Genomic DNA, 13,163 nt, shown 5'->3' on the forward strand with positions numbered 1-13,163 from the left:
TGTGACTCAGTGCTGGCTTGTTCAATCCAATTGTGTAGACTTCATGTCGTTTGCTTCGAATAAGTTTCATACTTCTATTCATTTCGGTCTGTTGTAGTAGGTATGTTTTGTAGTCTGTAATATCAAGATTTTTTCCTTCCTGTGCTTGCCTTAACACCTTTAGCCTTCTTAGTCTCTTTGTCATCGTACTCCATAGCATACATCTTTGATCGCAGACCAACAAACTCAGTCAAAAGCTTTCCTGCTAACTCGTCTTTCATCTTGCCTAAGACCTTCTTGTTAACTTGTGGTATGTTGTACGGATTATCTTTGGCGTAGTCGCTTGTATCAAAGTGGTTCATCATATTTTTCATGTCCTGGTAAAAATCTTGTGTCTTTATATGGTAGATCAGACTGTCTGTACCTTTGTAGCAAATAGTTATGTTTTCTCTATATTTAGGCTTCATTGTGGTATAATGGAGGTCATACATAAACTCTTTAGACGGTTCTAGAATACTCATCCCTGCTTATATAGGCTTATTAAAGAGCACTTTGGTCTTATTCATGTGCAGAAGAACTAAATCTTCGGTTAATATAGTTTGATCTATAAAGTTTAGTTTTGATATAAGCTTGGCACACTTCCTTCCATCGGCTATTAGTCGTATGTCAACTCGATTATTTATGTTCTCCATTGTCTTACCAATAACGCTGTTGTTCATCAATTTATAGAAGTCCTTTTCAAACTCATTTGTTGCTTTGGTTCTCATCTGTGTGTTTAGATCTATATACTTGCTTAACCAATCAGACTGTTTGAAGCTAAGAACTCTGTGTATCTCTTTAAGTTTCAGTCCAAATTTTATACACTGTTGTAAATTTCTATAGTGTATAACGTATTTATCTTTGTTGTATAATGATCCACGCAGTTTTGGCTGTTTTGAATTGGGAGCACATGTTCTCTACATCTAAAGGAATGTCTTTATGTTGATCGTGCATTTCTTATTCTAAACCAACTTCTAAGATTTGACCTGTGTCGTTGTTCCTTTGTATATGTTTGATGTCAAGTTGTTTTATTTATTCTCTCGTTAACCATTTGAAATCTTTGTATGGCAAATATTTATTCATTGCCCAACCATATAAGTTGTTTGCATCTAAATATGCGATGTATGTACTTTCTTGTGTTGGATCATAGTTGTTCACTTGTTATTTGCTTGAGCATATCTTTGGCAGCATTGTGATGTACCACCTCTTATTCCTTTTTCAATCATTAGAATCATATCATAATCTGTTATCATGTCTAATTTTATTTTAGTCATTTTCGACATTGCATCCCATGCTAAACCTGGACTTGTGTAATATTGTGCTGGATTGAGATCATAAGCTTTCGTACAAGTAGCTCTAAAACATTCAAACACATCAGCAAGCAGTAACACATCAGCCTTTAAATATAATTCGTGATATTCGTCCATATTCTGTAAATTAAAGTGATTCCAAACATTTACTGCATGTTAATAATCATCATTTGATACGTCTTCTTGTTCAATGCTATTGTAATTGGCTTCTACAGTTGGAAGTTGTGTTTCTTTAAACTTGTCCCAAGAGTTCATATAGTCATATGGATAAACACCTTTTCTAGTTACAAGTTTTAATGCCCCATCATCGAAAAACCGTTTTGTAATAGCCATTTATTCAGGTTTCAGATTCTTAATGAGTGATGCAAGGGATTTAGGCATAAACCTAAATGAGTCATCAAACCTTAACTTCACACCTTCTTTAGCATTCTTGCTAAATGATATCTATTTTTCTTCATTATTTGGAGTAACTTCTATGTCTTCATTTGTGCATCCTAGTTCTTTAACAAACAGACGAGAATCATAACCACTAAGATTATGCATAAAGACAGGAACAAAATTCGGTGCTTTTAGTTTTAAATTACATTCGTTACATGCGGGTGCTATGAATTTACCAATAATATGATCATGATAACGAACTTTTATATTCTTTTCTGTGTATTCACAATTGCAGTATGTACAGTTCTCAGAACATTCATATTGTGTTTCATTTTCTTCAGTCATTTCTAGTGGTACAACTTTTTTATACACTTGATGAATCTTCTTGGTTTATTCTGTTAGGCTTTCAATAAACTTCTTTGGTGCCTCCGGACCTCTGTAACGCTTAAACTTTATAAATATGCCATTCCTAATCATACAGTATGCATAACTACATGGTTCATGCTTTTGGTCACATCTACTTTTCTTGGCGGTGTCTTGTGTGTTGGGATCAATCTTAGGGATTAAACGTTCGAAGTCATAATAAATAACATATGGTACGCTGACTGTGTTTTGAATGTTCTTAAAGAAGATTTGGCTTCTTTTATCTGGCATTACAATCTTAACAGTTTCATTATTACAATAGTCCTGCATATGAGTTTTGTATTTAGATTCATCATTAAAGCACAGCATACAACTTCTACATATATGTTTCTTGTGTTCGTTTTTATTTACTTGAGATGAAACTAAACGTGATAGGTTACGAATTAAGCAATAGTGTTTTCGTTCATCTTCAGTTGCTATTAATAGATCTACAGGATTTTCAGCTGGTATTCTTCGTTTGTGTGGGTATAGTGGATAAATTATATGTTTTTCATCATAACCAAACACACTGATTTGTAATCCTAATATTTTCTCAATCTTTGGTATATCTTTAAGTGCTACAGGAAATTCAATGTCTTTTAATGCTTCGTCGATATCAGTTGTAATGTTGATGTACACTTGTTGGATTTGATAAACGATGTAATGGATTCAAGTGAGCCTTCAAACAATACAGAAAGCACTTATCATCTTTATTCATTATGTTTAGTACCACCTGTTTGGACCTGATGTGATATGGTAAATCAGAGTAAGTTGCTCCTGAATATGGTGTATACTGATTAATTCTTAGTTCAAATGTTTTAATTTTGTGTAATGACCAACCTGATCCTCAACCTTGAAATTCACTCATTTCTCTTAAGAGTTTGTCTTTAATAGAGCGCATGTACACTCTTAGGTTGGTTGATTCTAAAATCTTATCGTTTGGGGTTTTGAAATTGAACTCTTGCACCTCTCTGCCTTTAATGTAATCACATGTTAGTTGTACATTAACTTTATAACGTTGTGCTTATGTAGTTCACTTTCGATTTTCTTAGTTAGAGCTTTAGTTATTCTGTTTATAAATGAAACCACTGGATCCTTTTTTGTTTTGATGTGCGGTTGTTCAAACGTCCATGTTTCAAGTCTTCTTTTAATTTTTTCAGTGAATGCCTTATCTTTCATCGCTACATTAAGTCGATCTCGTGCTGTGGGCTTAATAAATGTGTTTTGATCTGTGTCATAGTAAAAGGGCATTTGTGTTAAGGAACTTGGTTGAGGATTCGAATTAATAATATGCCTGATGAGGTCTCCTCTATTAAATTTGTAGTAACCTTGAATGTTGCTATTTTTGCAATAGGATTTAAGTTCTAAAAGCGTCATGTCATGGATGTGTTTTAGTTGGTCAGGTGTGTTGTGATATTGTGTTAGTTGTTGAATTAGTTTGTTTCTGTTGCGAGTACTATAGCCACGAATATTATTGGCTTTAGATAATTGGTGTAGTTTATTTACCGACATACTTTCAAATGCTGATCTATTCACACTCTCATTCATTCTCTCACTCATACCATTATTACTTTCTTCACTTATATTATTATACATCGTATTTATTGTATAAGAAAACTTATTTATGGCCTTTCAATTTTTATCTTCACCAAAAATAAATTAATTATTTTCGGCCATTTTTGAGGATCAAAGGGAGTACCCCATGGATTTTTCAAAATGTTCTTCTTTTTTTTCATTTTCCACCATTAATTGTATACATGGAACAGTGGAGCAGAAAGATTGCCTGATTAGTTGTTATGATATTTAGATTTAACTTGTATCTATGAAACCGATTTACTTACGATTTCTTTATTTCGATTTTGATAACTATAGAAAGAGAGACCTGTTTTTGTCTTCATATCGATGTATGGTTGCATTTACTTACGATTTTCGTATTTGTTCTTACTTGATTTCTATTTCAAACACGCCATTTGTGCGGGGTTTAACTTTTCAATGCCTTAGTTTGTATGGGGATTGATTTCTATTTCGTTTCAGGCCTTTGTAACTTATCACATGATTGCGGGTTCATACTAACCGGCGGCTGTATTTTTGGTGGTGATCATTTGTCTGTATTTTTATTCTTAAACGTATGGGTACATTATTTACTTACGATTTGATTTCGATTTTCTGATTTAGATTTCTTATGTGCTTATGTAGGACTGAACTCTTCTATATTATCTTTCATGTGGTGCAGTGCGCTGATGAGGTTGCGTAATTATTCTTGCCCATGTTACTTTAATTAATTTGTGCTGACAAAATGATTTTAGCTAAAAATTGTGATCAAAGGGGTGTGATGCAGAACAGGCAAATCATATCTACTTCAGTGGAATTATAGAAACAATACTCAGTATAATAAAATAAGTTTAATGAAGTTGCTAAATCAACACAATATGTCAACTCAGTGTTTTGAGGTTGAGTGAGATAACGGAAGAGTACTTGACTGAATCACTGTAAAAATTTATCAGCTTGACAGGACTCAAAACTAGAGTGAATGCAGGGTGACGTATGGGAAAAGGACTGGCTACTGGCTACTACACAGTTGTCAGTAGTGGGAGGGAGACGGCACAGAAGGCCAGAGTGGCCGAGCGGTTCTAGGCGCTACAGTGTGGAACCGCTCGACCGCTACGGTCGCAGGTTTGAATCCTTACTCGGGCATGGATGTCTGTGATGTCCTTAGGTTAGTTAGGTTTAAGTAGTTCTAAGTTCTAGGGTACTAACGACCTCAGCAGTTAAGTCCCATAGTGGTCAGAGCCATTTGAACCATTTTTTTGAGATGGCACATACTTCACTGTCATTCACTTCTGGACTGATTGCCATTTCAGTTGCAATGAAAAAATCGGCTATAGAGCATCGCGTGTCTGGTTTCCATACCATATTGCTAAATACTGAGTCTGTGCAGTAACGTGTCGAATATTTCGTCGCTTTTTTAATCACACAACTTCCAGTCGTACTACGATCATATGGTGGGTTACAGCTTTTAGGAGCAACAGTTAACAAAGCCGCCAAGACCTGTTGGAAAAAAGCGAGAACAATGGAAGCATAGCCATTACGAGAGCAGCAATTAGCAGAAGACGATTCGTACACCAGTATGCACGCTGTTCTTGGATGAGAAACTGTGAGTAAGAGACGAAAATGTTACTATCCGTCCAACAGATTCAGGGACTTCCAATAATGAGAAATCATCGCTGCGCATGGGAGAAAGGTCTTTGAGGAAGATTCAAATGCCGCTGTGTTTACGAGTGATGCGCCCATTTTCACTTGAATTATCGTTCTTTAGTTCCCTGAAAAGCCTTGTCCAGTTCATGATAGGCCTCTTAGACCTCCACGTGAGACTGTGCGGTGTACTGCAGCAGTTGCTGACGTAATTGCACCTCACGTTTTGCAGGAGGACTGTCCAACAATGGCGATGGGCGCCGTACGTTACATACGCATGATCAACGCATTATTTTTTCTAGAATTGTGAATACGACTGATGCACGTGAGAAAGTTTTGTTTTCAAAAGGATTATGCAACATCACACATCTAAACTGCAACCATGTCAATTGTGTCGAACATTTTCACTGGAGACTTCATTTCTCATTTTGATGACTTGCCGTGCCACTCAGAACATCAGAGTTGTGCACTTGTGGCTTTTCTTTGTGAGGGCATTTGAACTGGTGTGTCTATGTAAGAAAATCCAAAGTTGACCAGAACTGAAAGGTGTACTAAGAAAGTGGAGTGTGCGATTGATCAGCGCCTGTTTGCTCGAGTTATGAGTAACGTTCTAGCAGAGAATTGATAATTGTATACAAGATAATGGTCGTTACTTGATTGAAATAATTGTTCTTAAGCGACAATGTAAATTACACAGATCTTGGATTTTCTATAAATAAAGTTATTTCCTCACAAACAAAATGCTACTGTTCATTTGAAAAACGTTAATTTTCCCCATGTCAATTGTTTTTCATTTACTTATGAAGCACCAAAGCTTCATATTCGTTCTATATTAGGTTATAATATATTGTTTACCAAGTAGCACCTTATATAACTTTGGAAAATAGTGCATTAAGTACTCACAGGGCCGTAGCTGTGGAACGTAAGGTAGAGCTTGATACGATCGATGTTCCTGTTGATGTGGTTCCTCAGATAACTGGTCTCCACCTCGGAGAAATCCATAGGCCCAGCATAAGTGTCAGAACAGGGGTCATTGCTGGAGCCCGTCTCTGAAAAAGCAGAAATGTACAGCTTGCAGATTAATACATAATACAAGTATCATTCTAGGCCTAAATGAACAAAATGTTGCAAAACATATTTTGGTGAAAATAGTGTCTTACACAGGGCAACATATCGTTCCAAAGTGAGTGAAAGTGTATGTGTGTGTGTGTGTGTGTGTGTGTGTGTGTGTGTGTGTGTGTATGCGTGTGTGTAAGTGAATGTGTGTGCAAGTACTAGTCTACATCTGGTACACAACAAAGTTCTGTCCCACACCACTGTGGCATGCTGTTATAATGACAAAACAAAATGGTGCAGACCGTTGGTAAAGTGGAATATGGGGCGGTAATTCATTGTCCTCGGCAGCAGAAATGCGTCAGCTCCTTCAGACAAACTCAGAGAGCTAAAAACCTAAGGCCTAAAGGATAATGATTTATTGGTGTCTAATTTCTTCCGCTCCTTTGGAGAGTTTCTTAATAGAACCGGCCTATGTGTATATCATTAATAACACCCAAAGATGTGGATGTTACATAAAACCTTACTTCGGCATAAATCGAGTGCAGTAGTGTAATCATAGTTATAAGTGTTGTAAACTGAGTTTCCGTTACAAGAAGCGTTACTACAATAGGCTAAAAATTATTCATCTACAACTTGATTTATTGCACAATTATATGTTTTGAACACATTTGTTATTACTTATTTAATGAAAATATTTATACAATGCTTTTGCCTCATGCGATTCCCGAGAGGGGCATTTCAGTTAGGACCCGAGGAAGGGACATAAACATTTCTCTTTCTTTTTTGTACTTACGTATTATATGTTTTTTTTATGACACGTTCTATATCACAGTAGATCTATAGAACCAAAAATGTATCTAATCCACTCTCATTAGTTATTCAGCGATATATTTCTTCTCGTTTCAGTTTTTGGAAACAAGTCGCAAATTGAATATTTCAGTTTCCCCAAAAACACTGTGGTGACAACACAGAACGGTTTATACCTAATTAAGTATATAATTTTATATGAAAGGTACAGCTACCAGTCACAGTCCCATGGCCGTCACTTAGCTAAAAGAGGGTAAAAACTGAATCTTTTGGAACCTCCTGGGAATCGATAAATATCTGTCACACAATCCTCATCTAACGATAAATGACCAGACACCGCTTAATGCTTCCCCTCTCCTAAACTTCATTCAAGCCTCTTATGAGACCAATTCTTTCCACACAGTCTGTTACTTCCTATTTCTCCATTTTCCCTACATTTATTTATTTAACTGTGACTGTGCGTCTGCTTCATGTATTCTGTTGTTTGATTATAAGTACATTTTCCATACATTGAGATTAATTATTCAAAACACTGACACATAGTTTAGTTTTGTATTTCCTGTTACTATTTCCAGTTATATCTTTCAATCTTTTTCTAAATCACCTTCCACATGTAAAACTTTTTCAAGTTGTTCCTAAGTGATCTTGATTCATATTATCATATTTTGTGTTACTTAAATATTAAATTCATTTAAATTGTTGTATAGGTTTATTGGGCTGTTTCACCACATGTACATCTTCTCCTCTTTTGAGTGTAATGCTTTGCTCATGTTTTCTTTATGTTTTGTCTTAGTATTTTCCTGCTGTGTTCCCTTTACATTTTCAAACTATTCGGCTTTAATATTTTCAGTTATGTTACTATTGCATTGTCAAAGATGAGATTTACTTTGTATTTGTCTCTCGTTCCCCACGTGTAATGTCTTTTGGAGTGTTGTTAACCAGTGCTACATCTTGTTTGATGACGATCTTCTGTTATAGTCTGATGACTGTCTTGTAACAGGAAAACTGGTTAACCAAATTACTTAATACTGTAAATCACCTACAATTTTATGATTTTCATTTGTGACACTAACGAAGGTTATACCCCTGTGCTCTGTGGAATAAGTATTATGTGTGTTTGAGTCTTAGGCAATAAAATAAAAATTCCATATGCTATATGCAATTCCTCTTACCATTCCAGTGAAAATTAAAGTTCCTGTTACCATCCACTCCAACGCATCCTGTAATTTCAGTGGATCGGGTCTTCCTCCACATTCGGTCCTGTGACATATAAAAACACAAGTAAGTAGAAGTGTATAAGTATTCGAGGCGTGGGTACAAGCAGAATCACTTACTGATGGGGAAATTTTAATTTTTAAATTAACATTAAGCATATGCTCGTATTTCTAATATTTAATATTTTGAAGAATCAGCCTCAGTTGCGCAAATTTTCTAGTCTTTACCAGGTTTCGACTAAATTAATCTAGCCTTCTTCAGAAGCATAAAATTACTATAACATGGCAGAGTAAGGCACAGTTAACATTAAAATTAAAACCTATAGTACCGTGGTACCATGTCGAATTAAAACTACTTAACTGAAGTCCAGCCCCGGCATCTCTTCACCACGCGATCGGTTGGCAGCGGCAATATGCTAAAATTCTTAAATAAGTATGTCTCCTACAAAAGATTGATACGCATTACAAACAGAAAGGTACAATTACAAATGTTGCTCCACAGCAAATGATTGGCTTATGCAGTAATAGGCTTTTTTAATAAATAAGGCGTGCACAAAGAATTTTCCACTTGCCACACACAAATGGAGGGGGAAAGATCAGTAATGACTGAGAAAGTGAGACGCTACCTATGCCATGCATTCCACAGGGCTTTTCACAGTATGGATGTTGCTATAGATGTAGGTATACGTCACAGTACCGACGCGTATTTGGTATGACGTTAGGTTACGCCCACAAGTGTTCATCGTAGCGGTCGCAAGACTTAGCTTCATTTCAAGGAGCATCTCCGTGAAAGTGGTATAGATTTTTCTAACAAGGTGCGTGCGGAGAAGAAAAGGGTAACAACCATTCCGTTTTGGGTTACGTGCATCATTTCTTTTTGAGCTGTGCTTTTCTCCATGCTGTTTCTTGCTGCTGTACAAGAAAGAATTTACAGGCTGATTCTTGCAAAGAATAAAACAGCAAACAACCAGTGATAATAATGCTATTTATTTATATAAATAGTGCCGTTACCGGTTTCTAACCGACAAGTTCATCTCAAGACGGCTGTTCATCTTCATATTACATTTCCTGTTGTTTACATTACTCGTTGGAAGAAAATTGGCCAACAGCTAATGTAACCAACAATAAATGTACTATAAGAGTAAACAGTCGTGTGAAGACGGGCCTGTCGTTTCTAAACCGTAAATGGCGCTATTTATATAGTTAGAAATCATTATTAACTTTCATTGTTTACTGTTTTGTTTTAGAGAATGAACTTGTGGTTTGTACATAGCAGTGGTGTGAAAGACGTGGTTTCAACAAAATAAAAAGAAAGTTTTTCTTCCAAATACCATTAATACTGCGGCACTAACTTTTATTTGTGATAATACAAGCACAGAAATAATACTTTACGTTTTTAAGAAGTAGAACTGTAGTGAATAAGAACCACTGTTAATATTCCTTAAATTTTGAAACACCAAAGGCAAGCACAGCTCGGGTCAAGGACAATGAGCCATCTACTAAGGCATGTTTTAAACACTTTCTACGTGAATGAAATTTTTCACTGTGCAGCTGAGATATGAAACTTCCTGGCAGAGTAGAACTGTGAGCCGGACCGAGACTCTACTCCAAGTTCGAGTCTCGGTCCGGCACACAGCTTTCATCTGCCTGGAAGTTTCACTTTATACGTGCTTTACCACCTCTATCAAAGCTATGAATACGCAACAGAGTTCCGAGAACGCGTTTTGTTTTCTTTTTCTTTTTTCTTTTTATTAATGACACGTAGAATGTTTTCCATTTCGATTCTTCATATGTATATATATATAACCGCACAAACAGTCCTTGTGCAACACGATTGTAGTATTAGTATTGCTAAGAACAGTGTCTCAGCATTTGGATTAAAACTATACAGCCGCTATAGCATCTTAAACTGAGTATTTTCAGACTAGGAGTCAATAGTCTGAAATTAATATTGCTGTTGGACTGAGGTCTTGAATGAGGGATGCCTGTGACACACGAGTATGTAAAATGAGTGATTTTACAACAAAAACCTCTACGTGTCATCGACGTTGGTAGTCCTATTTAGTAAACCAGTAAGTAGGAATCTGGGATGGAGATTTACATTTGCGATTGGCTGTCAAAAATGAAGCATCATTTGTCACAGAAATTTGTAAACATGCATTTAACGTATGATGCAAAAGGATGTAGCTCGAGGAAAACAGCAGAAAGGTGTTTCGTAACAAGCATTATCTTAACTATAACGAATTTTTCACCGTGGACAGAGACCTATGGGAAACAGACAAGGTGTGGAGAGCTAGTTTCTGTTGTCGATACATTATTTTCCGCACATTGCAATTTAAGATGGTGTCGCATGGCGTGCAAGGAGAGTCATAAACAGCACGTATCGAGAAATGGAGCCGAGCGATGTGGCGCAGTAGTCAGCCAACGGACTCGCATTTGGGAGGACGACACTTCATACCTCCGTCCGCCCAACCAGGTTTAGGTTTTTCGTGATTTCCCTAAATCGCTCCAGTCAGATTCCGGGATGGTTGCTTAGGAAGGGGCACGGCAGGTTTCCTTCCCCATCCTTTGGTAACCGGAGCTTGTGCTCCTTCTCTAACGACGGCGCTAACGACGGTGCGTTAAACTCTTATCAGCCTTCCTTTCTCCACTTCGAAAAATGCAGCCTACAGAGAGCTAGTCGCGCAGCAATTACACCCTGTCATAAACATCTACATCCACATCTACATTTACATACATATACTGCGGCGACAAAAGTCATGCGATACCTCCTAATACCGTGACGGGCCTCTTTTGCCCGACGTAGTACGACAACCCGACGTGGTATAAACAAGTCGTTGGAGTCCCCTACAGAAATACTGAACCTCTATAGCCGTTCAAAATTGTGAAAGTGCTGTCAGTGCAGGACTTTGTATACGAACTCACCTGTCGCTTATGCCCCATAAATTATCGACGGGATTTGTGTGATGCGATGTCATGGCCAAATCATTCGCTCGAATTGTCCAGAATTTTCTTCAAACCAGTTGCGAATAATAGTGGCTCGGTGACATTACATCGTTATTTGGGGACATAAAGTCCAAGAATGGCTGAAAATGGTCCCCAAGTAGACGAACATAACCATTTCCAGTCAATGACCGTTTCAGTTGGACCATAGGACGCGTCCAATCCACGTGAACACTGACCATACCATTATGGAGCCATCATCAGCTTGCACAGTGCCTTGTTGACAACTTGGGTCTATGGCTTCGTGGGTCTGCGCCACCCTCGAACCCTACCCTCAACTCATACCAACCTAAATCGAGACTCATCTGACCAGGCCACGTTTTAACAGCCATCTAGGAGTGAAATTTAAAATTTTCCCTGCGAACTGAATATTCAAAAAGATTTCCGGCTTACAGCCAGTCATCGTTAGCTTCCATCCACGATATTTCGACTGGACAATTGCCAGCCATCCTCAGGTGAGCCATCGAAGAAAAAGCATCCTGGATTCAAACCGTATGGTTACGAGCTCAGGAAAGGCGCTGCAGGAGATGCCGTGCTGTTAGCAAAGCCGTTAGCGTCGGTCGTCTGCTGCCGTAGCCCATTGACGCCAGATTTCGCTGCACTGTCATATCGGATACGTTCATCGTACGTCCCACATTGATTTCTGCTGTTATTTCACGCAGTGATGTTGTCTGTTAGCACAAACTACTCAATGCTAGTAAGTGGAGGGCGTCGGCCACTGCGTTTTCCTCGATGAGAGGTAGTGCTTGAAATTTGGTACCCTCGGTACATTCTTGACACTGTGAAACTCGGAATATGGAATTCCCTAACGATTTCTGAAATGAAATGTCCCATGCGTCTAGCTCGATCTACCATTCCGCGTTCAAAGTGTGTTAATTCCAGTCGTGCGGCCATAATCACGTCGTTCACCTTCTCACATGAATCATCCAAGCACGAATGACAGCTCCACCAGTGTTCTGCCCTTTTATACCTAGTGTACGCGATACTACCGCTATCTCTATATGTGCATAGCACAATACCAGCCTTTTGTCACCTCCGTGCATCGTGAAAACTTCTGTGAAGTCAATGACAGACAGTACTGAGCATTGTTAGGATTCCTTCCCGTTCTAGTCGCGCTTCTGAGCGTGGGGAGAGCGACTGCTTACATGGCTTTGAGTGTACTGCAAATAGTGTAATCTTGTCTTCACGGAAACGATACGAAGAGGATAAAGAGAACACCTAAACTTTTCATTTAGTATTTGTTTTTTAAACCTTTTAAACTGGCTCCCGCAGGCGAATTTGCTTCTATCTTCAAGAGTGTGCCAATTCAAATTTTCAGAGTTTGTGCGACGCTCTCCTGATATTCAAACCAACCTGTGGTCTTTCGTGTCGCCCTTCTTTGTATACGTTCAATCTCTCCCGTTAGTGGACCCGCCAGGTTAGTCGAGAGCGCTAATGCGCTGCTTCCTGGACTCGGGTAGGCGCACCGGCCCTGGATCGAATCCGCCTGCCGGATTAACGACAAAAGCCGGTGTGCCGGGCAGCCTGGACGTGGTTTTAGGCGGTTTTCCACATCCCTCTAGGTGAATACTGGGCTGGTCCCCACGTCCCACCTCAGTTACAAGACTCACAGACATTTGTAACACATCCACACTTTTTCATGATTTCCACTAGACGCAGACAGATGGGGTACTCTGATTCCGTGCCAGGGGGTACGAGATAGCGGCATGAAGGTCATCCGGCCACCCCTTCAAATTAACATGCCAAATCTGATTTAACCACGCCAACCCTGCGCAAAATGCGC

At 38.4% G+C, this 13,163-nt stretch overlaps 1 protein-coding gene across 1 annotated transcript in view; it reads right to left on the minus strand.

Annotated features, from left to right (window-relative positions):
- LOC126482106 (carboxypeptidase B-like) overlaps positions 1 to 13,163 on the minus strand; it is an 88,721-nt gene that overhangs the window by 35,236 nt on the left and 40,322 nt on the right. The window contains exons 5-6 of the mRNA XM_050106082.1: positions 8,336 to 8,423; positions 6,204 to 6,349 (exon numbers count right to left, since the gene is read on the minus strand). Of these exons, the coding sequence (XP_049962039.1) occupies positions 6,204 to 6,349; positions 8,336 to 8,423 (234 nt within the window). The remainder of the gene's footprint in view (positions 1 to 6,203; positions 6,350 to 8,335; positions 8,424 to 13,163) is intronic.

This window comes from Schistocerca serialis, chromosome 5 (assembly GCF_023864345.2).
Source record: "Schistocerca serialis cubense isolate TAMUIC-IGC-003099 chromosome 5, iqSchSeri2.2, whole genome shotgun sequence".
Lineage (NCBI taxonomy): Eukaryota > Metazoa > Arthropoda > Insecta > Orthoptera > Acrididae > Schistocerca > Schistocerca serialis.